The sequence below is a fragment of the Lytechinus variegatus genome, chromosome 5 (assembly GCF_018143015.1).
Source record: "Lytechinus variegatus isolate NC3 chromosome 5, Lvar_3.0, whole genome shotgun sequence".
Taxonomy (NCBI): domain Eukaryota; kingdom Metazoa; phylum Echinodermata; class Echinoidea; order Temnopleuroida; family Toxopneustidae; genus Lytechinus; species Lytechinus variegatus.
Genome location: NC_054744.1, coordinates 39,620,692 through 39,646,947, shown reverse-complemented (window position 1 = coordinate 39,646,947; position 26,256 = coordinate 39,620,692). Strand labels below are relative to the sequence as shown.

Here is a 26,256-nt window from a genome sequence, read left to right as displayed (position 1 = left end):
ATTAGACAAGTATGCAGTTCAACATATCTTTTTTTCCTCATATTTTTATTCCCGGAAAGATGAGATGGACATTTTTTTGTCCATAATTGACCGCTTATGCGGATAATTCGATCCAAATTGGGAGGAGGCAGATAGATAATAGTTTTGGCTCGAATTCAGAAAACAGTTATAGAACTTCCCTGAAAATGTTTAAATTTAGCTCAGGCCAATGGTCCTCCGCTGTGCATGGGCAAAGCAAGTTTCTCCAAGCTGTTGCTCGGATAAATGCCAAAACAACGGTATCTATTCATAGTCAGAAAGTTGTGTCATTAAAAAAAAATTTCTAGCGCTGAAAGATGGGTTTAGTGAATTGATACGAAAACGGATGTGCATATACAGTGCGTATCAAAAAAAAGTTTACACTTAGAAAAAATCCTGTAAAATTATATGTTTGTAATATCGTGAAGATTTTTTCCACATTTTAACATTGGTACCGATCCATTTAAGCAAATGACGACATAACTGTCGAAAAATATTTCCGCTTGAGTGAGCACCACTTACTTTTAAAAAGTTAGTGAAAAATGATTTGCGCAGAACTTTAAAATAGTTATGTGAATAAAAGTAGACCTAAATCACGAAAAGCACATGGAATTTAGCTAGTAAATTGATTTCAAGATATCTTTTATCTTTTTTAACCCGTTTCCTTGCCCAAAACACTTCGAAGAGTGCATTGAGCCCCACCCCACTCCCCGACACACCGAGGCCATCGTGACGATATTTGCTTTACACTGAGCTGTGATTTACATGAAATGGTTTAGGCTTGATTTTTATTTTGTTAATCATTGTCAAGCTTGGGAAAAGTGTGGAGAAACAAGTATTAAATGAAAAATGAAATATAAAACCACTTTAAATGATAAAAAATTAGTGAAAAAATGATGGAGATGTCTGATATAAATTTTTGTTCAGATTCGATTACGTCCTCAGATCATGCAGCTGGCACAAAATGGTAAAGGTTGTGCTTACTAAGTGTTGAAATTTCAATTTGGATGGAAAAAAATATTACAAAATGCTTGAATGTATCCGTTTTATTTCAATTGACTTAAAGTGCAAGAAAAATGCATGAGAAATGTTTCGCAGGGTATGATTTTGCCCTTTCACCTTGACACAGCGCAAACAGTTTTCTGCGAGCTTTACAAAAATGGACAGTGCTCACTCAAATGTGACATTCTGTCAAAACTTTTACTTTCATTGGATAGATGAGACCCAAACCCAAGATTATATGTGAAAAAATTACCCACATGTTGTATATTTTTTAATTCCCAGGGCTTTTTCAAAGTGTAAACTTTTTTTTGATACGCACTGTATAATGGGGTCTATTGGTGCACGTTAGAGAGATATATAGGGGGAGGGGATAAATAGGTAGATATATAAATAGATAGAAAGATAGATAGATAGAGAAAGAGAGAGAGAGAGAGAGAGAGAGGGGGGGGGGGGCAGGACAAGAAGGGTGGTGAAAATCCCTTTCACATCAGCCTGAGACAGGTTCACACCGGATTGTCTCTGTTCAGCAAATAAATTAACCTAAAACGTGGGATGGCGGGGTTTCAATTTCAAGATAAAATATGTTTTGATTATCAGGGGGCCCGCTACATAAAAGTTGTTACTATACCATCCAATGGTAACTACCATGGTAACGATTCTCATCAGCCAATCAAAATCAATGATTCAATAAAAGTAACCACTGGATTGCAAAGTTACCATAAGAGTAACTTTTATGCAACGGGGCCGAGCAGATTATCGATGAGAAAATTGTAGAAGGGTGCGTTTTTGGACAGTGTTTTAAGACGGTCTGAAAAGACACGTTTCCCGACTGAGAAAGAAACTAAATTGAGGCTCTGGTCACCCAAACAGTTATGTCTATAAACATTATAGTAGGAAACATCATAATGGAATATGAAACGCAGATCAGTTAATATATATAGGCCTGCTGGTGATAATTGATATCTAAGGTACTGGGTGCTGACTTTTATACTTTAAATTTTCTTTTTAATTTTGTCATACATAAGCACTGCGTATAGAGTCGGAACGGGTCCATGGACTCCTACATCATGATGTTTCACGACCCCCCCAAAAAAAGAAAAGAAAAAAAGGGAATGACAAAAGGAAATAAAGATAAAAGAAAAAAAGATCCTGAGTATTATGTAAATTCAATTACAAAACTAGATTATCGTTTTTAAAATGGTCATTTTGTTTTCTCAGGCTTGTGACATTTTAGATAACGTGTTGCGGCCCTCAATATTGGGCTCATCACGCCATTTTAGAGCAAAATTTGCAATCTATCTATCTATCTATCTTTCTATCTATCTATCTATCTATCTATCTTTCTATTTATTGACCTAGGTCCACGATCTGGACCAACCTTACAATTTCTCACGTATCAGTCAACGGCTATTTTATCACAAATAGGGGTTGCCTTTTTTGAGTAATCGGTGGCTCCGCCCAAATAGAAATTCATACCCATCAGTAATCTTTATCACTCTTATCTATCCAGGCTCTTGATCAGAGCTACTTGGTGACAGAGGGCGTTCATTTCCTACCGTTGATGTATGGGGGATGGTCTAACTTAAAGGCCAACTTCACGAATCAAGCTGACTTTAAGGACTAGAGTAAAATCAAACAAGCATAAGATATGACATTTCATCGAAATCTGAGGTGAAATGAAATACTTTACTACATTTCCATGCTCCCTCGAGTTTTGCATTATTTCGTAGAATTCCTGATGGCAACAGTTTTTTTCTTTCCAATCTAAGAAGTTAAGTAGGTGGGACAACTTTACATGAGTGGGCGCGGCAAGATGAGTTTCGCGCGGATCATAGGCTGGTGCACGACATCGATGGCCTAATAATAAGGAATGTGCCATTATGGACTTATTCATATTACTATACCATCCTTCATTACATGTGAAAGGTGACGGATCGGGGGTGAGATGTGATTAGGGGGTTTACCCCCTTCCTAATAAAAACATACAAAGCGAGTGGGAAAATATGGAAGGGATTTCGACTGAGTAGTCAAAGATGAGTAAAAGAGAAAGATCCAAAAATGCCTTAACCTATTTTTATTTCTTATCAAACATATCAATCAACCGCCCCACTCCCTTCTTGGCAGAAAGCTTGATCCGCTACTGGTATACATATTAAAAATTGAGCGAGAAATGTTGACACTTTATTCGTTTTCACCATAGAAATAAACGTGTCTCTAAGTTATCAACCCACTACACTAGACTAGTTCCATTGAATATTCAAATCAGTGGGGCGAGGTAACTATTTGTTCGAGATACAGGTGTCATCGCTGAAATGCATGATGTGGTGGCGCTATTCAATCCATATCATTGGAATATCTAGACTCATGAGTGTTGTATCATCCATGGTTGTATGTCCATTGATTGATTTATTCACCCACTCATTCAATCACTCCCCCATTCATTCCTTTCATTCATTCATTCACTCACTCACTCATTCATTCATTCATTCACTCACTCACTCACTCATTAATTAATTAATTAATTAATTCATTCATTCATTCATTTACTCACTCACTCATCCATCTATCCATCCATTCTTAATTTCTTTCTTCATTCATTATTCATTTTTTTGCATGATCATTTGATCATTTTTGGATGAGGGGTTATTATTTTAGCAAGATAGATCCCACTGGCTCTGTCTAATGATTTGCCCCATTTCTTTTATACTCCTTTTATTTTGAAGATTTAGCTGCTATCAGGGGATAAAATCCTTTGGTTAAATGAAATGAAAATAATGAACCAAGCAAGTGGAATAAATACTACATCCCCGACTACAACTACCAATAATAATAAAATAACAACCAAATAACATAGTGACAAGCAAAACATAAAGCTTATGAGCCCCTAAATTACTGAACTGGAAATAATTAATGAACAGCTCACATGCATGGAATAGCAAATTATGTCAAACAATTTATTGGAATTTCAGAAATGCATAAAACTATCTTCATATACATATAAAATGACATAAAAATGCAAAATTTCATCAACAATTAATTGCACTTGATAATCACATTTGACAAACATGAATAATTGAGCAGACATGGCATATCGCCATATCATTATGGCAGAATATCTTTAAAACATGTTCATCAAAAAAATAATAGAAAAAAACAATGTGTTTTAAAGAAATCTTGTTAATCAAGGATATTACATTTTTTAACATTTACTTGTTAAAAAGCTCCATGGTACCATTTTATAGTAAGGCGGTCATATTGTGAAAAAAATTGTTTGGAATGTTATCATGTGTTATTTAACAGAAACTGAACCTGTCCTTTTGTAGGGAACCATGAAATCTCTCTCACAATTGCTTAATGGATGTATAGGCAGATATACAATTTCAACACAATCGAGGTAGAAATGCATATTTGACAATGACTTAGAAAGCCTAAATAATAACAAATGGATTTGTCCTGAAAGACACCCCTCCCCCCCAAAAAAAAACAAGCAGCAGCTTGACATCAAGAGAAAGACTGCCCTCTATAGTTCAAAACTATATTGACATAGGCTATCTGTTCTGAAAATATTATGCAAAATCTGGAAGGGGGGCCTTCCAGGCCCATCCCAGTCTAGTAAGGATTACTTATGGACAAATTTATGAAACAACCCCCATAGCCCCTGTAACATCTATTATGATACTAGTACTTTTGATTCTATCATCAATTTAACTGATAAAAAAAGATTTGGTATATAAACATCAGAATTATTCAAATGTGCAAAAACAAAGTATTGACAGTTCATCATAATTTTCGTCAGTTTTTCTAAAATATCCTGGTAATTTTTACTTTAGAACCCATTTGATAGAATCTCAATCTGTCACGATGCACTGATTAATGCCCATAGCAATTTCATTATCTCCATGACCTGAATATCACTAGTTTTCATCCCATTAACTTGATTTTGCCCAGTTACTGGTCAGGGATGTACTTGAGGCCAATCTTAAGGCCAAGTCACATGTACAAAGTCTACGGGAGAAGGATTACTCAATCTACCTTGTGACTTGGAAGAACCGGCCTGGACTACATCCCTGTTACTGGTATGGAAGAGAAGAGTCTATCAGAGGTTTGGAGACATCTTTGCCCAGTGTTTAATCAACTGATGAGCTATAGCTGACCCCGGTGGAATAAACATCCCTCCTTTGGTTGAACCCAAGTCTCCTGATGATCCAAGCATCTCGATCACCTCATGCCTGGTAAACCAACGAGCATCCACCAGCTCATCTTCATCTACCGTGATCTTGGAAGTGGTTGCCTTGGCGATACATCCTATCATCAGCTGGGAAGGCATCGGCCATGGTTGGGAGGAGTGATACTGTACCTTACCAACGATTATCCCACTCTCTTCTTTGGTCTCACGTCTGACAGCATCCTCGATGGTCTCGCCTAAGTACAGGAAAATTATGGAATATCAGCAACTTACCCCTTGATTAGTGGTTGCCATGCCCCATCCAATGGATTAAATTGCCATCGTACATCCATAATGCCAACTCCCTCGAATAATTTAAGACCTTGCTATAGACCCACCTTTTTAATATCTAGATATTTCCACTCTGTATCAGTTGTGGGCTCATCTATATGGAGGTGCACATCTTTGTTTCATTTTGTTTTTGGTTCTTTTTAATCTGAGATTTGGTAATTCACTTATTAATTGGTTTTGATTACAATATTTGTCTTATGATCCCAGTAACTAATTAGTAATCAGAAAATTGAACGCTCAGCACTCCATAATTGTTAGAATTATTAATACATGTATCATTGATTATTAAACTCTCTAATTTCCATATGATAAACATAAAGGTCCAACAGGTCCCTGACTCCCTGGTTCACTCTACTGATGGAAAATTATTGTACCTTAACATTTTAATATCAATCCCAATCAGAAGGGACAAGCCATTGTGTGTTCAGTCTGGCTTGACCCCCAAATCTTTATTCGAGCGCCACAGCTCTGGATCCTAATTTATGGCTTACCCTTGTAGAAAATTTTAAAGAGGTAAAAAAAAAGAATATCTATAATAACTAGGATGCATGTAGAGTGTACATAGAAACTAAGTCAGAGTTGGCAATGATACCAGCTCTATTCCGAAGCAAGTATGAACTTGTAAAGCAAGTGACAATTTACTAATTATTCATATCAATATCAACTGGGAATTTATTGAAGCTATTCATCAAAGTAACATACCTGGTGGGTGTTTCATAAAGCTGTTCGTAAGTTAAGAGCGACTTTAAGAATGACTGGTGAACCTTTCTTATGCGCTAAGTAATCACCAATCAACATATCATTTATCACAAGAAAGGATCACCAGTCGTTCTTAAAGTTGCTCCTAACTTACAAACTGCTTTATGAAATACCCAGCTGGTAGGGGTTTCATAAAGCTGTTTGTAAAGTTACGAACGACTTTAAGAACGACTGGAACATCTTAGGTCATAACTTTAATTACATAAAGATATCACATAGCATAAGACAGGATCACCAGTCGCGTGTAAATTCATTCGTATCTTACAAACAGCTTTATGAAACACCCACCAGATCTGAAAGGGGTATTCCTTGCTGAAAATGTATGATTTGAACAGATAAAGTAAAATCGGGCATTAAGAACATCGAAAATTTATATCAAAATTTGAGAAGGAATAACACATTTTTGAATGACATTTAAATTATATGCATGTCTTTATAATATGCCATGAGCAAGCTGATGATGTCATATCCCCAATTATGCTTTTGTATTTTATTTTATGAATTTATTCAATTTGTGTCCTAGAAAAAAAAAATGACAAGTGATTTAATGTGTATTGCAATATTCATTGCTGCAACTTATTTTATTACAAGGGCAGGGCTGCCAACATTTGATAATTGATGAAAGTGAGATTGTACGAGAAGCAAAATGCAGGGGGGGGGGGTGAAGCGACCAAGCCCAACCGAGCGAAGGGAGGGTGTGTGAGGGGGGCTTCCCCCCCCACGGTGTGGAGCTTTTTTCATTTTTCAAGATGAAATTGTGTGATCTGGTGCATACTTTATAGAATATTTGAACATATTCAGCCTGGAGTACTCCTTTAATAACATTTTTATTTATCACATACATTCATAGATTAGTTTTGCCTTGGCACTTCCATTTTGCATGTGATATATTTTGTAGGTGGGGCCTTTGGTTTTGGAGCAGACTAGGTGGCTTCTGAGTGGAACTGAGTATCAAGAATACTGAAACCAAGTTGTTGAAAATAGGGTCGTCAAGGTGGCATATCCCTGTTCCACATTAAACAAGACTCCCCCTCCTCCTTTTTACCCTAAATTAAAACAATGTCACCACACTGCAGCCAGTTTGAATTTGAAGTTCCCATAGAGATGGTGATTACTGATTACAACTCTTTATTACACCTTTAAAACTTCAAAAATTTCCCATTGTTTGTCCAATATATTGTTCAAACATTCACCTCTCTGCTTGTCTGATTTTTATTTTGCCTCTTACAAAAAGGTCCCACCTACCTGGTTCCATGAAGCCTGCCAAGCAAGAATACATCTTTCCTGGGAAGCCCTTCTTCCTCCCTAATAAAATGCTCTTCCCATCCTCAGAAACTACAAGCATAATAACCACTGGGTCTAAGCGTGGGTAGCAAGTGTTATGAACTCATTTCAGACTTCTACATCCTAGAACATTAAAACAAAACAAATAAATCCTCATTCTCATGTTTGACACTTGTAGGATAAGTGGTGTTACAGACATCTTGACTATAAAGCTATATTTAATAACCTGTAATATGCAGATAGAGAAGAATTGGACATTGAGAATATGAGTATTCATGAAACAAGGGTAGGCCTATTATTGGCCAATGATTATGCTTTAACATATGAAAGAAAGAAAAAAAAAGAGAGAGACAAGTAAGTCATGGGATGACGTGATCTAATCCTAAAAAAATGCTTCTCTAGAGTCAATTACAAATCATCAATGATATTGACAAAAAGGTTATAAAATGTGAAGTTTACAACATGTTTATCTAACCCATTTAGCCAACATGTAGATCAATGTTAACCAACATGAAAGTAGAATGTTACCTTCTTTTGTGCAGACTCGTTTATATCCTGCCTCTGCCATGGTAGTAGATGCACCGCATGTAGGGCAGAACTTGTATCTGTCATGCCATGCCAACATGGACCTCCCCTGACTGATGATACCAGCATCCACTGGACTCAGGAGCATCAAAGCCATGCGATTCCTCTTGGGTAACATCTCTGCTTCAGGTTTGATCTTCTGCAGATCTTCTGAAGGAATACTGGTAACATCCACAGCAAACCAGGCACCTTCTGAGCTATTCTCTTGCATGTCTCCATCCTTGTTCATTGAAGGGTGCAGTGGACCTACCCCTAGGAATATAATGGAAGCTTCCTCTTTCAAGGCAAAGGAGATTTCTTTAAAGGAGTACGCAGCAAGATTGTACTGGAATGTTCCATTACTGTCCTCAGAAGGGATGATATATGGATTCAAGTCTCTGTACAGGATATAGGTAGTTGTGGGTGCTTGCATGGCATCCTTTATCCACTGTTTGTTGGTTCTTTGATGACTCTGGCGATCAAGTGGGTTGAGGCCAAAGAAGTTGACCAGGTCCTTGTTGGCAACCTCTTTGATCTGAGGATCATTCCTTAGTAGATTGATGACTTCAGTATGGTCCCAGAACTCAGCAATATCCAAAGAGTTCTGACCTGATTTGTTGGGTAGAAATGGATCACACCTGTGCAATAAGGGAACAGAAAAATGAAGGCCTACATGAATCATAAGAGCTACAATAACCACAAAGATCTTCAATCTAATCAGCATGACAATTTTTTTTAATACTAGAATCAAAGAGAAAGAAGAACTTACAAAATATATTCCTACATGTATTCTAGTTCATCATCATTAGACATTAGTTGTCATTACAAAGAATTTTCTAAACTGCTTTATTTTCTAAGAACATATGAAATACAATAATTCTCATTCTTTTTTACATAACCATTTTAAATGAAATCTTATGTAAATAACTATGCTGCTTATGCACATGTGACACCACCATCATCAAGGAATTAAATTATGCAAACTTCTCTCCTTGTTTAAAACTTAATTTTGATTTTTTATATGGCAGTGTATACAGCCACACGCGTGTGTCTTTACCGTCCAGCCACACGCGTGTGGTTATATCCAGAACACCTATCTGTGGATACCGCCACACGCCGCCAGTAATAACAGTAAAACGCGTATGTAGGTCTGACCGTCTATATCACGATCAGAATAACCTCATTTCTTCATTAAATTCTTACATTCTAAACCACTCTGATTTCAATTTCATTCTCACCGTCTTCTTTCCTTGCTTTTCTTGTCTTGTTACAAAAGGCCGCCTGTTAAATAGCAAATTTCCACACTTTTTCTACTTGTGTCGATTCTCTACTGACTCTAGGCTATGTGCGCGTACGTGCAAACGTAAACCCAAACTGTGTATGTCTACTACTGCGCTGCGCTAACGCTGTATGGGTCTACCACCGCGAAGGAAGCCAGAATCGACACAAGTAGAAAAAGAGAATTTGCTGTTAAACAGACGACCGTTTGTAACAAGACAAGAAAAGCAAGGAGAGAAGACGGTGAGAATGAAATTGAAACGATCTAAGGATATCAAAGGGGTTTAGAATGTAAGAATTTAATGAAGAAATGAGGTTATTTTGATCGTGATATAGACGGTCAGATCTACATACGTGTTTTACTGTTATTACTGGCAGCGTGTGGTGGGATCCACAGATAGGTGTTCTGGATATAACCACACGCGTGTGGCTGGATGGTAAAGACACACGCGTGTGGCTGTATACACTGCCTAAATGTTATATCGCTGTCTGCACGTTACTGTACATGTAAACTTTGACATCATAAGCATAAGGCATACAATTATCATCATCATCATCGTCGTCATCATTATCATCATCGACATCATCCACCATAATCATCAATGCTCATCATCAATCATCACGACCACCATCCTCCTCATGATGATGATCATCGCCATTCATCCATGCCCCCCCCATGATCCTCCTTGATCATCACTACCATCATCAAAATCAATCATCTCCTCTATACTGGCGTAGCCTAGGCCTAAGCTATCTTACAAAATATGTATACTAACCCATTTTGTAACAGGATCTTGGCGACATCTACATGCCCGTTCCTGGCGGCCAACATCAGCGCTGTCCACCCTTGTTCATTGCGACTATCCAGCCCAAGTTTCCTCATTCCTTGCACCATTCGCGAAACATGGGCCGTTTCTCCTTGACTTGCACAGCGATGGAGCTCTGTCAATAGCTGGTCCCGAGGGGCTGTACTGATGGAGTCCATCTTCTAAATCTGATGAATCTCAAGGTTCGTGACGAGTAAAAAAAAATAACACTTATTAATATTAAACTTAAACTCAAGAAGCTCGAGCTGCGAGCTGTGCGAGCCTGACTGAATCAGCTGAAACATTAATTAGACTTTCATGCAGTCGTTTAAAAATGCGGTAAGACTACGGTACAATGTGTTGTGCGAGTCAACGGTCGAGTGTCTTTGCTTGAAAGCGGTAAACGACTGTTACGAACATCTGTTTCCACTGATTTTTTTCATGCATTCCCGAAATGTCTTCTTTGCAACTAAAGTTGGTTTCTCTTCTTGTTCAGGACCATTTTGGAGATGCTGTAGAGAAAGTTTGTTCGCACATTCTGAAACATGGATCGAATAATTTTCGGAGTATAGTCTGTGCGACAAACGAAAAACCAGAACAGGTACATGGATGATGATGGTTTCTTCGACTTCGGTCCCACGTATCAACATTTTTGTTGGTAGCAATTTTTATTCTGGACTCAGGGGCACTCGAACTCGAAGAAGGGGGTGCGGGTGGGCGTGTTTGCTCACCTGTCACCTAAAACTTGAAATTAACATTAAATTATGAACTTGAAATGTTAAAAAAAATATTTTCAGTTGAAACTGTCCCAAATAAAAATATTCTTTACTTTGCGTTTGCTTCACCAGGCATGCCAGGCCAATAAAACAACAAAAAAAGGGCGAAAAACAAAGAAATACATACTTTTTTTGGAAGTACATTTGATTGGGATCCTATAAAGAATCAGTGAATAAAAAATAGCAGTTTAGGGGCCGTATGATTAGGGCAAATGTTTTATTTCATTATAAATTAGCATAGGCCTAATTAATTCATTAAATAAAAAATCTTATATTATGCCGTACATGTACTTCAAAAAAATTAATGCTACCTCTGCAAATTTCCGCGGTGCTCGTGCTATCGACGGCTGAGATCTCAGGGGGGGGGGGTGTAATTAGCCCCCCTCCCCCCCCCCCGGCTATGAGATGGGTCCAAATAACCAGGCTCTTTTAGGGTTAAGGGCTAGATATGTTTAATTTCATGTTATTGGGTCATGGTAAATTTCATTGAAATTTCGCTTATTTTTATACAAAACAATTTAATTTCCAACTCAGCGATATGCAAATGAGAGAGTCGATAATGTCCTTTACTCACTATTTCTTTTGTTTTTTATTGTTTGAATTATACGATATATCAATTTTTACAGATTTGAAAATAAGGATTAACTTGACTTGACCATAAACTGTTAAAATTAAGGTAATTCCACCTGTTCAAGGACTAATAAATTTTGTTTCACATGACAATAGGGAGAAAATTAGAATTTTTCATGTTTCATATAATGAAATATAAAAGAAATAGCAAGTGGGTGACATCAGTCTGCCAATTTGCCTATACCGACCAGGATGTGTAGATAACTGTTTTGTGAAATTGAGCGATACTTTAAAATGTCATAACTTTCTTATTTTACATCTGATTTTGATGAAATTTTCAGGTTTGCTTGTTGGATTTTTCTCCTTTTATTCAAATCAACTTTTTGGTGGGGTGGACTTGTCCTATATTAAATGGCATTATGCAAATAAAACTGTAAAAAGGATTTCACTTGTTTGCTTGAATTTAAAACATTTCTGGAGATAGTAGGCTTCCATGATTTTCCTTTTGCTATGACAAGTTATGGTAAGGTCCCCTAAGTCTGCGCAGTCCCCCTTGTCTGCGCATATGCATATCTGTGTGATTTTAGTAAGATAATACACAACAAACACAAACTTTACACATGCAATACATGAAAAAGGTATTTTTTAAAAAGCTGACTCAAAATGGTAAAACAACAATGAATTCTGGCATTTCATGTGAAGGTATCGAAATGCAACCTTTTTTCATCAAAATCTCAGAATCGCGTGTAAAGTGAATGGGTGCACAGACATGGGGCACCATTGTTCAATATGAAAATGACTGGCCAAGGTTATTTCTAAGAAAATCATATATTTCTCTCTATTTTTTATGAGATTTTTGGCACACTTATTAGAATATAGGGAACATTATCAACTAAAAGATTTTGTGAAATAAAAAGAAATTGTGAAATCTTAACTAAAATCGTTGGGTGCACAGACCCTTCATAATTAAATTCTATTAATTTTTCTTGTTAATTTTTTTTTCTTGTTTCAGCAGCTACCTATTAATATATTAAATGAACTGTTTTTTTGTAGAAATTGGGTAGGACTATTATGAATTCACTACTTATGAATTATTTTATTTCAACTGCAACTATGCTTGAACAATTGTATCTGAATTTAAATTGTGACACAAAAAGTTTCAAAAATGTAAAATTATGTTTCTACTCAAATCCAGGTCAAAAAGGCATTATGTGTGTTAATTCAGCATAATATTGTGAAGTTTGGCTTGAGCAAGCGTGGAATTGTTGAGTATACTGCGGATGTTGAGAAGGCTCTACTGATAATCCGTTACCCACGATACATCTACTGTGCTAAGAATCTGTATGGGGACATTGGAGAGCTGATTGTGGAGGAAGTTTTGCATCATGGACAGATACTTATGAGCCATGTCATTGAAAAGGTCAAGGTCAGATTGAAAGAGGCTCTGGAAGGTGGGTATATAATTTTAAAGTCATTTGCCCGTATTCTGAAGTCAGGTTTAACTTAGACCATGGTCTATCTCTGTGCTAAAATTATGGGAAGCCAAAAGTGTCAAAATTTTTATCAAGTTGTATGTTTCTTATATGTACTGTGCTCTTTCCTGATTCTTCGATGGTGAAGACAATCATCTCTTTATACTTCCTAGACAATTATGAATGATTTGAGAGTCAGATGATGTGAAATATGATATCTCTACTGTTAGTGATTTATGTAACAATTGGCTATCCATACTTAAACCACAGCTTTAAACCCGAGTTCAAGTTCAACCCGACTTTAGGATACAGGCCATTGGTTTTAGATGCTTTATAGAGTGAAATACTTTTGATTGGTCATGAATGCCATTTCAATTCCTTTGGCACATTCTTCATGCAAAACACATTCACATTAAAGAAGAAATGTACAGGTATACACACTAGCTTGAAAAATGTTCTTTGTTAGGTTGCACTGTAGTGAGCAGTTTAGCGAAAAATTTACTCTCTGTATAGGAAATTATGAATTCTTAATGCCTGCAATATTTTTCCTAATTACAAATAAAGCAGATTAAAACTAATAACAGATCTTTGAATCTCGTTGAATGAAACATTATTGGTTAATTATAACAGCAAAATGACTATTACAATAAATATAAATTCATTTTATTGGTAATTAATAACAAATTACTTGATGCTGTATTTCAACATGATTATTTGACATTTTCATATCTTTTCAGGAAATCAACTAGAACCTACAGCAATTAGAGATAAGTTTATTGACCTTGTCAATACCCACTTCTTGCAGAGGTTGCCATCTTTGGAAGCTGAAGATGATGAAGAAAGTAAAGTAGTGCCCCCTGTTCCATGTCTATCTATCTTTGATTCTGACTTGTATAGGGTACCAGAGACTACAGGAGGTAAGAATTTTAAACCTTAGAATATCAGAAAAACCTACTGCTTTATGGGTAGTGCCTTGTGTAATGTCAATTGACATCTTGAGTAGTATGCTGAAATTATAACAAAAACGTTTTTGATATAGATTTTAGGAGTCAGTTGGATGTATTTTATATATGTACGTGTGTTTGGTGTTGTTCTTGTCTAAATAAGTTCTGACAAGATTTTGAAATTGCCACTCTCCATCCAGGTGAATGAGTTACTACCCAGTAGTAGTTCCTGGAATTCTTTTGGCTGAGCTATACACTGGGTAATGATATTAGATACAATGTAATGAAGTATCTTTTGCTGTGATTTGTTTATGGACTGATATCACTGAGTATTATTAAGACGGGTTTTCATGGAAGGGAATTTTCTATTGTGGGGAAATATGAAGACATCCAAGTGCTCAAGTTCTTTTCACATTGACTCCATTTACATGTGTAATAAAATGATCAGCTGAAATGGATTGCTCTCCAGCTGCAGCAGCATTCAAAATATGACATAGAACAGTTGAAATGATTGGGCCAAACATTTGTTGTATTTTATTTTAAGCTAACCTTACATTGGACGTAATATTTAATCCAATTTGGTGATTCCATTTATCATAAACTATACATGTGAATTGTACTTCCCTAAATAACTTTACAACTGTTTTTTCAGTCTCACAACCAGGAACCTGTTTCGTAAAAGCTTAAACTATTGTAACTTTGCCATTATTGTAACTTTAAAAGGATCCTAGATTTTGAATGGCTACTGCTGCTCATATTGCAGTTACTATAAATTGCAATGTGAACATAGTTTAAAGGACAAGTCCACCCCAACAAAAACTTGATTTGAATAAAAAGAGAAAAATTCAACAAGCATAACACTGAAAATTTCATAAAAATCGGATGTAAAAGAAGAAAGTTATGGCATTTTAAACTTTCGCCTATTTTCAACAAAATAGTTATATAAACGAGCCAGTTACATCCAAATGAGAGAGTTGATGACATCACTCACTCACTATTTCTTTTGTATTTTATTATATGAAATATGAAATATTTTGATTTTCTCGTCATTGTCATGTGAAATGAAGTTTCATTCCTCCCTGAACACGTGGAATTCCATATTTTTAACATTTTGTGCTTTGGGCAAGGAGGTCCTAATCATCAATTCGTAAAAATTGAAATATTGTATAATTCAAACAATAAAAAACAAAAGAAATATTGAGTGAGTGACATCGTCGACTCTCCCATTTGGGTGTAACTGGCTCGTTCATATAACTTTTTTGTTGAAAAGAAGCGAAACTTTGAAATGTCATAACTTTCTTATTTTACATCCGATTTTGATGAAATTTTCATTATTGTGCTTGTCTGATTTTTCTCTATTATTCAAATGAACATTTTTCTGAGGTGGACTTGACCTTGAAGCTCTATGAAATATGTCCCTGAACTTATGTGTTAAGATCTTTATGCATTGCGATATAATTTGTATAGGGGCAGATAGTTATAGGAGCCTCCATGATAGACACGAGTCAAATACCAGGAAAATACTATGCTTGGATCAGGGATAGATTCTCCACCTCATACCAAAGAAACTATCAGCATTCATCATATTCAGCAGTGGGTTATGTGCTCAATAGAATTACTTAAATTGATCATGGGGATGAATATATACCAATTTGATTTTTTTTTTCATTTTGAAACTGGAGGAGGATATGCATGCATAGGCCTATATCTATATGCCCATTTTTTACTTTATACCAATAAAATAATGGGCATTTCTGGAACCAGGGAGATGTAAAAAGATACTCTCATGGTTTGAACCAATATTTATTTTTTCTGATTGACAAAGAGGAGTATTTTTCTGATTTACTTTGATGATAGGTAAGAGAAAGAGGTCTCTGGATGATGATAAAGGAAGCAGCAAGAAAGTAAGGAGATCATCTGGAGGAAGAGAACAAGATACAGAGGTGAGTCACATTTATGTGCACACTGTAAACTGCCTTGAAGAATCATTGTGGTAAACGGTTCAAGATAGGAATTACCTGAAGTCAGCCTGTCTTCTTAAAATTGGCAACACCGTCATGGCTGTACTGTTTATTTCAGTTTTAGGTTCAAGCTTTATGTCATTGCCAATTTAATGATATCACAGATTATTTTTGTTGGAAATAGTATCATTCAAAATTTCTGTTCACAAAAGAATGTACAAAACATACAGTTGATCAGATTTCATTTTTTTTTTGGCAAGACCATTTCGCTATGGGTTTTTCAAGTGCTGTATGAATGGGGAAGACTAAAGAGGGCGCCAAAACTTTCCAAGAAATATAAGAGGGATATTGAGACCCGTCAACAGGACATCCCCAGCACTGCCCCTTCATGGCTTATATTCAAAGGGGTAAAGAAAAAGAGAAAGTGTATGATAATGATATTGTTAAAAGTCAAACAATATATTGAATTGCATAATGCAGATAAGTCTGCCACAGGTGTTCTGATTGAAGGATTATACTTGTACCAACACACATTTACCAATGATATTACACAGTGCTATAGACTCTCAGTCTGTGCATTCTTCAGGAATCATGATCACATTCATTGTGACTCTTTAGATCAAAAGCTGTGTGATTGAGAGATCAGTGAGAAAGTTAAACTCTATCATGTGTTTGATAGTAAACCCAGATGACCTGAATTTGACATTGTGTTTTTTCTCAATTGGATTAATAGCGTAATGTAGGGACACATGACCCATGCCTGTCTCTGCTGTCTTGGTTTCTTTTCACTTTTTCCTTATTCTCTTTCAATCTTGCTCTTTTTCACATTAAAAAAATCACGGGAAGGTGGTGGTTGCCCAGCTTCTCTTCCCCAGTATTTTGTAAATTACTGTATTTTTTTGTTTTGTCTAGGTGCCTCTTGATGATGGAATCTACTGGAAGGTGAATTTTGAACGTTTTCACCGTTATTTCAGAGATCAAGATATCATCTTGGCTATGACACAGAGAATAGACAAGGTACATTGGAGTTTGGTGCTGGGTTAACAAGACTGTTTTTCCCTCCAAGTGTTCAGCACAGTAAAATATGGCGATCATCGCATTTGTCCTATCGGATACTACAGAATTTTATGTAGCAAAGATTTCATTTTTTATTCAGAGATAAAGAGTTCAGATTTCAACAGAGCATTGCTTGATAGCTAATCTAGCTATTAAATAAAGAACAATATTTCTTCCTAGAGGTGACATGCATATTGTAAAGTCCACAATGCACAGCTATCTGTGAACCTCCATTTCCATCAGATGGCTTGCTTTTTGTATTTACTGAAATATTTAAGTCAACCATGCCCATAAGCAAATGCCCAATGAATAATTTGCCAGATGCATTGATTTTATTGAAAATTTTAAGAAATTGCAGTTTCAATGCTACTCTTAGAACTACCTGTACATTATTCTTGATCATATACTGCTGCCACTTCAACCTGCTGAATTGTATATCTCCAGTATTTGCTTTGGTATCTCAGCTTAACACAATATGTTAATAGGTTTTGAAGTATTACTGTCAAATAAGATTTGTATGTTTTATCCTGACTGCAAATAATGTTTGTTTGTGTTGATAGACTGCTGGAGAAGTGGTTGGTACAATGCTCAGGATGAGTGAACTCACGACAGACTTCATGGCCAGGGAAACCAAACCTCTCTCATTCCATGATATCTTACGACAAATGCCCAAGAAGCTAGACAACAGGCAGCTGGAACAATACATGAAACTATTACTTGATGACCAGGTATGCTGTATTGCAATATCTTCTTTTGAAATTCCATAAACATGCCGGCAATGGCGGCGATCCGGTGGAATGAGGGGTGTGCCCCCCACCTCTTTGTACAGGAGCTCATGGGGTTGTCTCGTTCTTCCCTAGATGGGACCAAAGATCTCATGAAATCGCTGCAATATCGCTTGCGCATATTGGCTATTCTAACAATTGTCATCAAAATTATTGCAAAATAGGATCTTTAATCCTGTACTGTGTCTGGAGAATTTTTTATATTCCGATTTACATACCATCCTGTCCATGATAGACATACTTAATTGGTAGAAGGAACTACATGTAACTTCTTCATTGAGGTCAGTCCTATGAAAATAATTTATGTTTTTAGATTTATTTTGCGGTTTATTTATTGCCACTGGACTACTTTTTCAATAGCTTAAAGCTGTTCTTACAGTGCTTGGTCCAAATTAAACATGCACAGTATTTCCTAGTAGGGCGTTAAGATGTAATTCATAAATAATGTAGGAGTAATGGGGATGATAATGATAAAAGGGGATCTTTATGATATTGATAATGAAGAATAAGCAGATTATATACTAAAGAGTGGAGAGATGACAAATAACATCAATGGCAGCAGTAAAACAATTCACCAAATATCAATTAGTAATCTACATGTACATGTAAATAAGTAATGTTTGTATTCTAGAAAAAAAGAAAACATGTTATTTGTTTCTTTATTGATTTCAAGGTTTCAAACTGTTAATTTGAATACTCTGGGGTTTTCTCTCTTATTTCAACAGACGATGATAGTAAGGAAGTATGGGGATGCTGGAGGAGGAATGTATGAGATAGACTTGGAGCAGGCTTCAAGGATCATATGTACGGCAAACATTGAGTCAGTGGTTCAGGAGAGATTCGGGTCCAAGAGCTTCCGTATTTTCAAGACACTTCTCAAGAAAAAGTACCTGGAACAAAAACAGGTATAGCGGAAAGTATGGAATTGATTGAATTGTGACATTTTGATATGAAACATACAGTACATTCAAGTGGGTGTATTGAATCAAGAAATCAATGGTATTCATCTTCTTTGATAAAGTCCTTGATGCGCAAGTCATGCACTTGTGCATATGATCAGTGGATTTCTGTAGGGAATTTTAGAAAAACCCTTTGTCATGCTTATTCATCATTCCTTTTATCACACCTGTTCACAGATGATATCTTTTAGCTAAGCTTAAGTGTACAGCCCTTTGTAACTACAAGGAAAATACATTTTATCAAATACTTACAGGTTAGGTCCACCAGAACAAAAAAAAGGGATTTTGATAAAAAGAGAAAAATTAAACAAGCATAATGCTGAAAATTTCATTGGAATCACACTATGTAAAATAAAAAGTTATAGCATTTTAAAGTTTCACTTGTTTACAATACATTTTTCTGCACAACACAGTGATGCTCAAATGAGAGAATTTATGTTTTCACTATGTCTTATGAAATTTCTTTTGGATTTAATTGTATGAAGTATGGAAAAATTTTCAGATTTAACTATAAAGGAGCTTAATAGGTTGTTCAGGGAGGATTTTAACCATGTTTCACTTTATGAGGAAAACTTAAGATATGTCATATTTTGTGTACTGAAATGCAAAAGAAATAGTGGATGTTGTTATTATTTTTCTCATTTGCATACTGATCAGGATATGTTATGTGAAATAAAGTGAAACTTTAGAATGCCATAACTTTCTTATTTTACATCTAATTTTTCATGATATTTTTATTTATATGCCAGTTTGGATTTTCTCTTTTCATTCAAATAAGCTTTCGCTGGGTTGGATCAGCCCGTTAATGGATTAAATCATCTTTTAGCAAGATGGAATTTTCTTAAAGACAATGATTGTGTATGTAAAATATCATAATATATTTAATTGTCTAAAGATAGAATGAATTGTTATTGAACACATGTTTATGAATTAATACAATTTGATGTTTTTGATCATTTTTGAACATTTTTGTACGGCATACATTTAAATAAGACAAATTTCCATTTATGGACAAATATAACTGAATTTTTTTTTTTTTTTTTTCTTGTTTTGTTTTGTTCAGATTGAGAACTTTGCTTTGATTCCTGCAAAGGAAGCCAAGGAGCTTGTTTATCAGATGTTTACAGAGAACTTTATCACCGTCCAAGAGATCCCTCGTACTCCAGACCACGCTCCCTCAAGGACCTTCTACCTCTTCACGGTTGACCTGTGTCAGGTCACCTTTATGTTGGCAGAGAGGTGTTATAAGTCACTGATCAACCTCATGACAAGGCGCCATTTTGAATCGGCTGAAAACAAGTGAGTCCATTCAAACCTAATATACAGGCAGGGTGGGAGACATCCTGAGGAGGATGGAGTGTAACAAAACAAGCTGAGATCTTGTAGAAGTAAATTAGCACAGAGATTCATAAACAAATATGAAGTGAGTTAATACAATATTATATGCTGTGATATTCAGAGACCAACCAAGCCTAGCATTTTGACCTAATCTCAAACTTGACACGATATCTTATGTATTATTGGTTTTTTAATTTCTTATGTATTTCTCTGTTTTTTTACTTTTTTTTTTCATTGGAAATCGTTCCAGACTTATTCTGATCATAAACAAGGCAAAATTAATTAAGTTTAATCAGTACAAGTAGGAATAATGACACATTTATAAATTTTGGCTAAAAACACAATTTGCATTGGATTTGTACATGAAATCACGTTTATGAGCAATTTCGGGTCTGACATGCACTTACATGTTGTGTAATATCGTAACCGCGTACCCGGGCGTCACAAATTTGGTAAAAAGTCAATGAGCGGCGAGGTCAAAAAATTTTGCGCAGCAGATATATCGCAAGGGTGGGCCATTATGCCCCCCAGGAGAATTAGGGTTAAATTATACCACTTTTCTGATTAGTCTTTGTTTATTTACTGCAAATCTTCTATACTTGTATTCTGATTATGTAGAAGGTTGCTTATTTTGAAATATAATCATAGTGCACTGTTAAGAGTAAAGGCTGGCTATTATTATTATTATTACCACCATTAAGGTAAATTGAAAACAAGTTGCATTGGACGATTCATTCTTTTTATCTAGGAGATTGATTGAGAAGGAGCAGAAGGTGGAGGCCATAACAGCATCCATGCAAGGATCAGGGGCCGATCCTGCTCAACTTGAAGAGATAGAGAAGACATTGACACAATTAGAGAAAGAACAACTACAGAAATACAAAGGAAGGATAGCTAAGTGAGTTTGATTCTATCAAATAAGTATTGTGAGGAATTGGTATTTGCCAAAGGGTGGGGGGAACATCATTTTTTTAGGGGGGAGGGGGTACATGCACATCATTTTTAAATTCAAATTTTGAAGAAAAAATACCTAGATGTGACGTTTTGTAAAGAAACTGAAAAATTTGAATTATTCAAAGAATTATGTATGATCAGTATTGAGGGAAGGGTGCTTGCGGGGAGCATGTACATTACATTGTTGAATTGTTGAAACCTTGGACGAAAAAAGTCCTAAATGAGAAACATTATAGTGATATCCAAAATGAGAACTTTTGTAACAAAAAAAAAAACTAAATTGAATTATGCAAAGAATACTATAATTTTTAATCATCATTTGATAGAATTAATTTGGAAGAAAACGAGATAAAGAGAACACTATCGGGATATCCCAGTGCGAAATTTTGTAAACAAACACAAGGAACGAATTTGAATCATTCAATGAATATTGTAAATCAGTTTGTAGATTGCATCATGTCAATTCCTGTAATTTCACACTTTTTACTTGTAGACCTTAACTAAACAGGATACTTGTCACTTATCAAATTTTCAATTTAGTAAATCTATTGACAGTAAATTATCATATTCTATTCATGCCCAGAACAGATACTGCACAAGTCTTTATTTCATGTCAATATATTCACAATAGTCAGGCAGCATATGTCATCTACTTCGAAAAATTGGCTAAGTCTGATTTTTCACTTTTATGTGATTGGTGACATCATAAGGAACAACTTCCAACTTGGTGACAAATTTCTAATGGTCATCTTGACCATGTGAGGGGTCAAAATTGGGTCAATAGGGGTCAATTTTTGGAATTGCCCTGATTGTGTTGAGTCATATATCAAATTGTTTGTCTGGCTATACTGAACAAAAAAGTGTACACAACTATATACTCTTGACCTCCCATTAAAAAGTTATGCCCGGAAATGTCAAGAGGTCAACGAACTTTCGTTACATTGTATATTTTTATGGCAAATTACACTGAAGGTGATAAAAAGCTAATATTTTCGTTTTTTCTGTTTTGCATGTGTGTACTTTTTTATTTTTCATTTTAATAAGTTCATCTTCAGAAGTCGTTATCCAGAAGATATTAAGGGTCAAGACAAGGTCAGGGAAAGGTCAAGAGGTCAACAAACTCTCATTGGTAGCCAAAATACACTATAAAAGCGGTTTGAATTTAGAAGTAGGTTCTTCATTTTGAAAAGTCTCTAAGAAGACATTATCCATTAGATAAAAAGGGGGTAGAATGTGCTCATTTAGGAACAAAATAGATAAACAGTGATAGACGTCGAATAGTTTGAGTGTGGTATCATGTTTTATTGCAGGAATACCTTGAAACGACTTGACAAATCCTATAAAAAATCAAATCATCTTCATGACGTTATAAGTGCAACCAGCTCTTTCCGAGTTGCTTGATTTAGGAACTCAATTCAAGTTCTTTTCATTTCCAATTTACCGATCTTTGATATGTAAAGAAACATTTCATCCATTTGTTTGTACAGAATATTTTAATCAACAGAAAATATTGTCATGTACTGGGGTATATGTTCTTTTGTCGTTTTTTTTTCTCCTACTTTGTGAACTACCTGGATGTTGCCAGAAAGAATAATCACATCAAATTTCATTGAAGTAAACCACGGCCATGCCGCAGCGGGCGGAGGCTGCAGCGGTCCCCAGAATTTGTAAAAGAAAATTGCATATTTTTTTTACTGAAAGATATATAATAATTGACCAAAAGTATGCACGAAATCTATAAATTTCTCTTTACAATATGCAAAAGCGGCCCCGATGATTAGCTCAGAACAGCACAACACCAGAATTGTGTAGTCCTTCTTGGCTCCAGAGATCGAGTAATGGTCAGAATATATCACATCAGCATAATTGACATACACTTCTACAATACGCATGCCTGCATGATGTTGCCTCTTTGTCAGAAATAATATAACCGTCACACATTTTGAATTAAGGAGCAATTGGAGCCCAACTTATAATATCATCCTCAATCCTAAGTTAATCCAAATGAAATGTTATGCATCTTTCTTAGGAGCTGGGGCACTGGTCAATCGATGTTTATTCTGTTACATAGTATTACACTTATACCCTACTACAATACAATAATTTCTGTTGATTGAAATATTCTGACAAAGCAATGAAGGAAATGTTTCTTTACATATCAATGACTAGTAAATTGAAAATGAATTGAACTTAAAATTGATTTCCTTAAAAAAAAGACACTCGGAAAGAGCTGGTTGCACTTATTACATCATGAAGATGATAAGGGCACAAGGGTTTGTCAAGTTGTTTCAATGTATTCTTGCAATACCATGATACCACACTAAACGCATTCGACGTCTATCTCTGTTAATCTATTTTGTTCCTAAATAAGCATCTTAATTTATTTAATGTTATAGATACAGACTTTTCAAAATAAACAACCCTTAAAAAATGAGACTTCTACGATTCTAGTCGCTTTTAGGGTATTTCAGCTACATGTTGACCCTTTGACCTTTCCCTGACCTTGTCTTGACCCTAATATCTTCTGGATAAGGACCTCTGAAGGTGAACTTATTAAAATCGAAAATAAAAAAGTACAAACATGAAAAAGAAAAGTAAGAACCCCCCGGAAAATAGCTTTCTTAACACCTTCAGTGTAATTTGCCATATATACAATGTAACGAAAGTTCGTTGACCTTTTGCTATTTCCGGTCATAACTTTTTTACGGGAGGTCAAGAGTATATGATTGTGTACACTTTTTTGTTCAGTATAACCAGACAAACAATTTGATGTATAACTCGACACAATCGGGGCAATTCCAAAAATTGACCCCTATTGACCCCATTTTGACCCCTCACATGGTCAAGATGACCATTAGAAATTTGTCACCAAGTTGAAAGTTGATCCTTGTGATGTCACCAATCACATAAAAGTGAAAAATCAGACTTAGCCAATTTGTCGAAGTAGCCGGTAAATCATGACATATGCTGCGTGACTACAAATAGTGTGTTGCGTCTGAGCCAAATGGAACACTTTGTGACAACTCTTACCCAATACAAGCACTTTGCATTACCTTTGATTTTGATTATTTCAGTAATTTGATTTTTATTCTTTCCTTTTATTGCAACAATAGGTTAGAACAGAGTGAGCTACAGACAGACCAAACCATATTTATACTCAACTCTTTTTTACTTCAAGAAGCAGTGGGAAGATTATAACACCTGTTTTCTTTGTGAACTGTATGAACTTTTGTACCTTGACAAACCCGCACATACATACGTACATGTAGATGAAGAAGAAGGAAAATATTTGAAGGACATTATTGATATCAACTCAGAAGACCTTTCCTACATGTACTTCATGAAGTTCCTTTTGAAGTTTGATGACATCCTGTGGAAAAACATGTATGTGTAAAGAGAAGAAGAGAAGAAAAATAGTTAGAGGTTATCTCATTTGAAGTCAAAGTACCTTTTAGCTCATCCGGCCCGAAGGGCAAGATGAGCTTATGCCGTGGCGTCCGTCGTCCGTTGTCTGTTGTCCGTCGTCCGTCCACAATTTCAAAATGCTACTACTTCACCATTTCAAGTCCGATTTCAATTCTGTTTGCTTTATATGATAGCACTAGGTGGGGCATTCAAAACTTCTACACAGAATTTTGAAATTCATTAAATATGCTAATTTATGCGCATTTTTCAAAATTCACAAAAAATGCTACTTCTTCTTTATTTGTTGACCGATTTTGATTTTTTTGCTTCCATCTGGTAGAGCTTCATGAGGTTCACCAAACTTCTACACAGAATTTTGAAATTTTGACCAGAACAATTTTTATGCTAATTTATGCGAAATTCATGCATATTTTGTAAAAATTCACATAAAATGCTTCTTCTTTATTTGTTGACCGATTTTGAATTTTTTGCTTCCATCTGGTAGAGCTTCATGAGGTTCACCAATCTTCTACACAGAATTTTGAAATTTTGACCAGAATGATTTTTATGCTAATTTATGCGAAATTAATTTATGCATATTTTTAAAAATTCACATAAAATGCTTCTTCTTTATTTGTTGACCGATTTTGATTTTTTTTCTTCCATCTGGTAGAGCTTCATGAGGTTCACCAATCTTGTACACAGAATTTTGAAATTTTGACTAGAACAATTTTTATGCTAATTTATTTGAAATTAATTTATTCATATTTTTAAAATTTCACATAAAATGCTTTTTCTTCTTCAATTGTTGACCGATTTTTACTTTTTTTCTTCTTCCATCTTGTAGAACTTTATGAGGTTCACCAAACTTCTACACAGATTTTTGAAATTTTCAGTAGAAAATTACTTATGCTAATTTATGCGAAATGTATTCATAAATCACAGAAAATTCCTCTTCTTCTTTATTTGTTGACAGATTTTGATTTTTTTCTTCCATCTGGTAGAGCTGCATGAGGTTCACCAAACTTGTACACAAAATTTTGAAATTTTGTCTGGAAAATTATTTATTCTAATTTATGAAAAATTTATTCATAAATCACAAAAAATGTTTTTTCTTCTTCATTTGTTGATCAATTTCAGTTTTGTTTGCTTTATATGATAGCTTGAGGTGGTGATACAAAATTTAAACATAGAATTTTGAAACTCATTGAATCTGCTATTTATTCATATATTTTCAAAACTCACAAAAATTGCTTACTTATTTGTTGATTGATTTTGGTTATTTTTGTTCCATCTGAGAGCTACATTAGGTTCACCAAGGTTCTACACAGAGTTAAGAAACTTTGACTAGATAATAATTAATACTTAATTCATATGAAATTTATTCATAGATCACAAAAAATGCTTCTATGTCATTTCTTCATCAATTTCAATTCTATATCCTCAATTTATGTCACCAATATAATTCACTACAGTGTCAACTGGGCTGAAATTAAAATTGTGTTAAATTGTGTTGCGAGATGCCGGATGAGCTCCACATCATTGATGTGCTAGTTTTAATACCTCACAGAAGACATGGTAGAAGGTGAATAGAAGGTATTTCTATATGTGGGATCCTGGCTGAAACATTTTATTTAAAGCATACATGAACCACCAGCTATCTCAAGCCCTCTTTATCACTAAACTCTAGCTAGGTTCCCTCCCATAATGCAACATTATGAGCACATGTAGTCTCATAATATAGGCCCACTCTAATGACAGCATGCTTGTTCACTTATACATTTATTCATACTGCGGTAATTATGTCAC

The 26,256-nt window shown here is 35.3% G+C and overlaps 2 protein-coding genes across 2 annotated transcripts; one reads left to right on the top strand and one right to left on the bottom strand.

Moving 5' to 3' along the window:
- Window positions 1-4,831: 4,831 nt before the first annotated feature.
- LOC121416120 (NAD-capped RNA hydrolase NUDT12-like) lies at window positions 4,832-10,541 on the bottom strand. The gene is made up of 4 exons (XM_041609582.1): window positions 10,198-10,541; window positions 8,108-8,781; window positions 7,541-7,702; window positions 4,832-5,442 (listed from the first exon to the last, which is right to left on the bottom strand). The coding sequence occupies exons 1-3, from the start codon at window positions 10,404-10,406 to the stop codon at window positions 7,683-7,685; spliced, it is 903 nt and encodes a 300-aa protein (XP_041465516.1). The 5' UTR covers window positions 10,407-10,541; the 3' UTR covers window positions 4,832-5,442; window positions 7,541-7,682.
- Window positions 10,542-10,617: 76 nt separating this feature from the next.
- On the top strand, window positions 10,618-24,564 carry LOC121416119 (DNA-directed RNA polymerase III subunit RPC3-like). The gene is made up of 10 exons (XM_041609581.1): window positions 10,618-10,828; window positions 12,769-13,024; window positions 13,783-13,962; window positions 15,847-15,932; window positions 16,863-16,967; window positions 17,567-17,734; window positions 18,517-18,696; window positions 19,814-20,049; window positions 20,837-20,986; window positions 24,156-24,564. Exons 1-10 carry the CDS (start codon window positions 10,682-10,684, stop codon window positions 24,238-24,240), a joined length of 1,593 nt encoding a protein of 530 aa, XP_041465515.1. The 5' UTR covers window positions 10,618-10,681; the 3' UTR covers window positions 24,241-24,564.
- Window positions 24,565-26,256: the final 1,692 nt, after the last annotated feature.

Coding starts and splice junctions, on each gene's coding strand:
- LOC121416120 (XM_041609582.1), bottom strand. CDS start 10,406: ATGGACTCCATCAGTACAGCCCCTCGGGACCAGCTATTGACAGAGCTC. Junction 8,782..10,197: donor AAGATCCTGTTACAAAATGG/GTTAGTATACAT, acceptor CTTATTGCACAG/GTGTGATCCATTTCTACCCA. Junction 7,703..8,107: donor ACGAGTCTGCACAAAAGAAG/GTAACATTCTAC, acceptor TTAATGTTCTAG/GATGTAGAAGTCTGAAATGA.
- LOC121416119 (XM_041609581.1), top strand. CDS start 10,682: ATGTCTTCTTTGCAACTAAAGTTGGTTTCTCTTCTTGTTCAGGACCAT. Junction 20,050..20,836: donor TTTGAATCGGCTGAAAACAA/GTGAGTCCATTC, acceptor CTTTTTATCTAG/GAGATTGATTGAGAAGGAGC. Junction 20,987..24,155: donor TACAAAGGAAGGATAGCTAA/GTGAGTTTGATT, acceptor TTGCAACAATAG/GTTAGAACAGAGTGAGCTAC.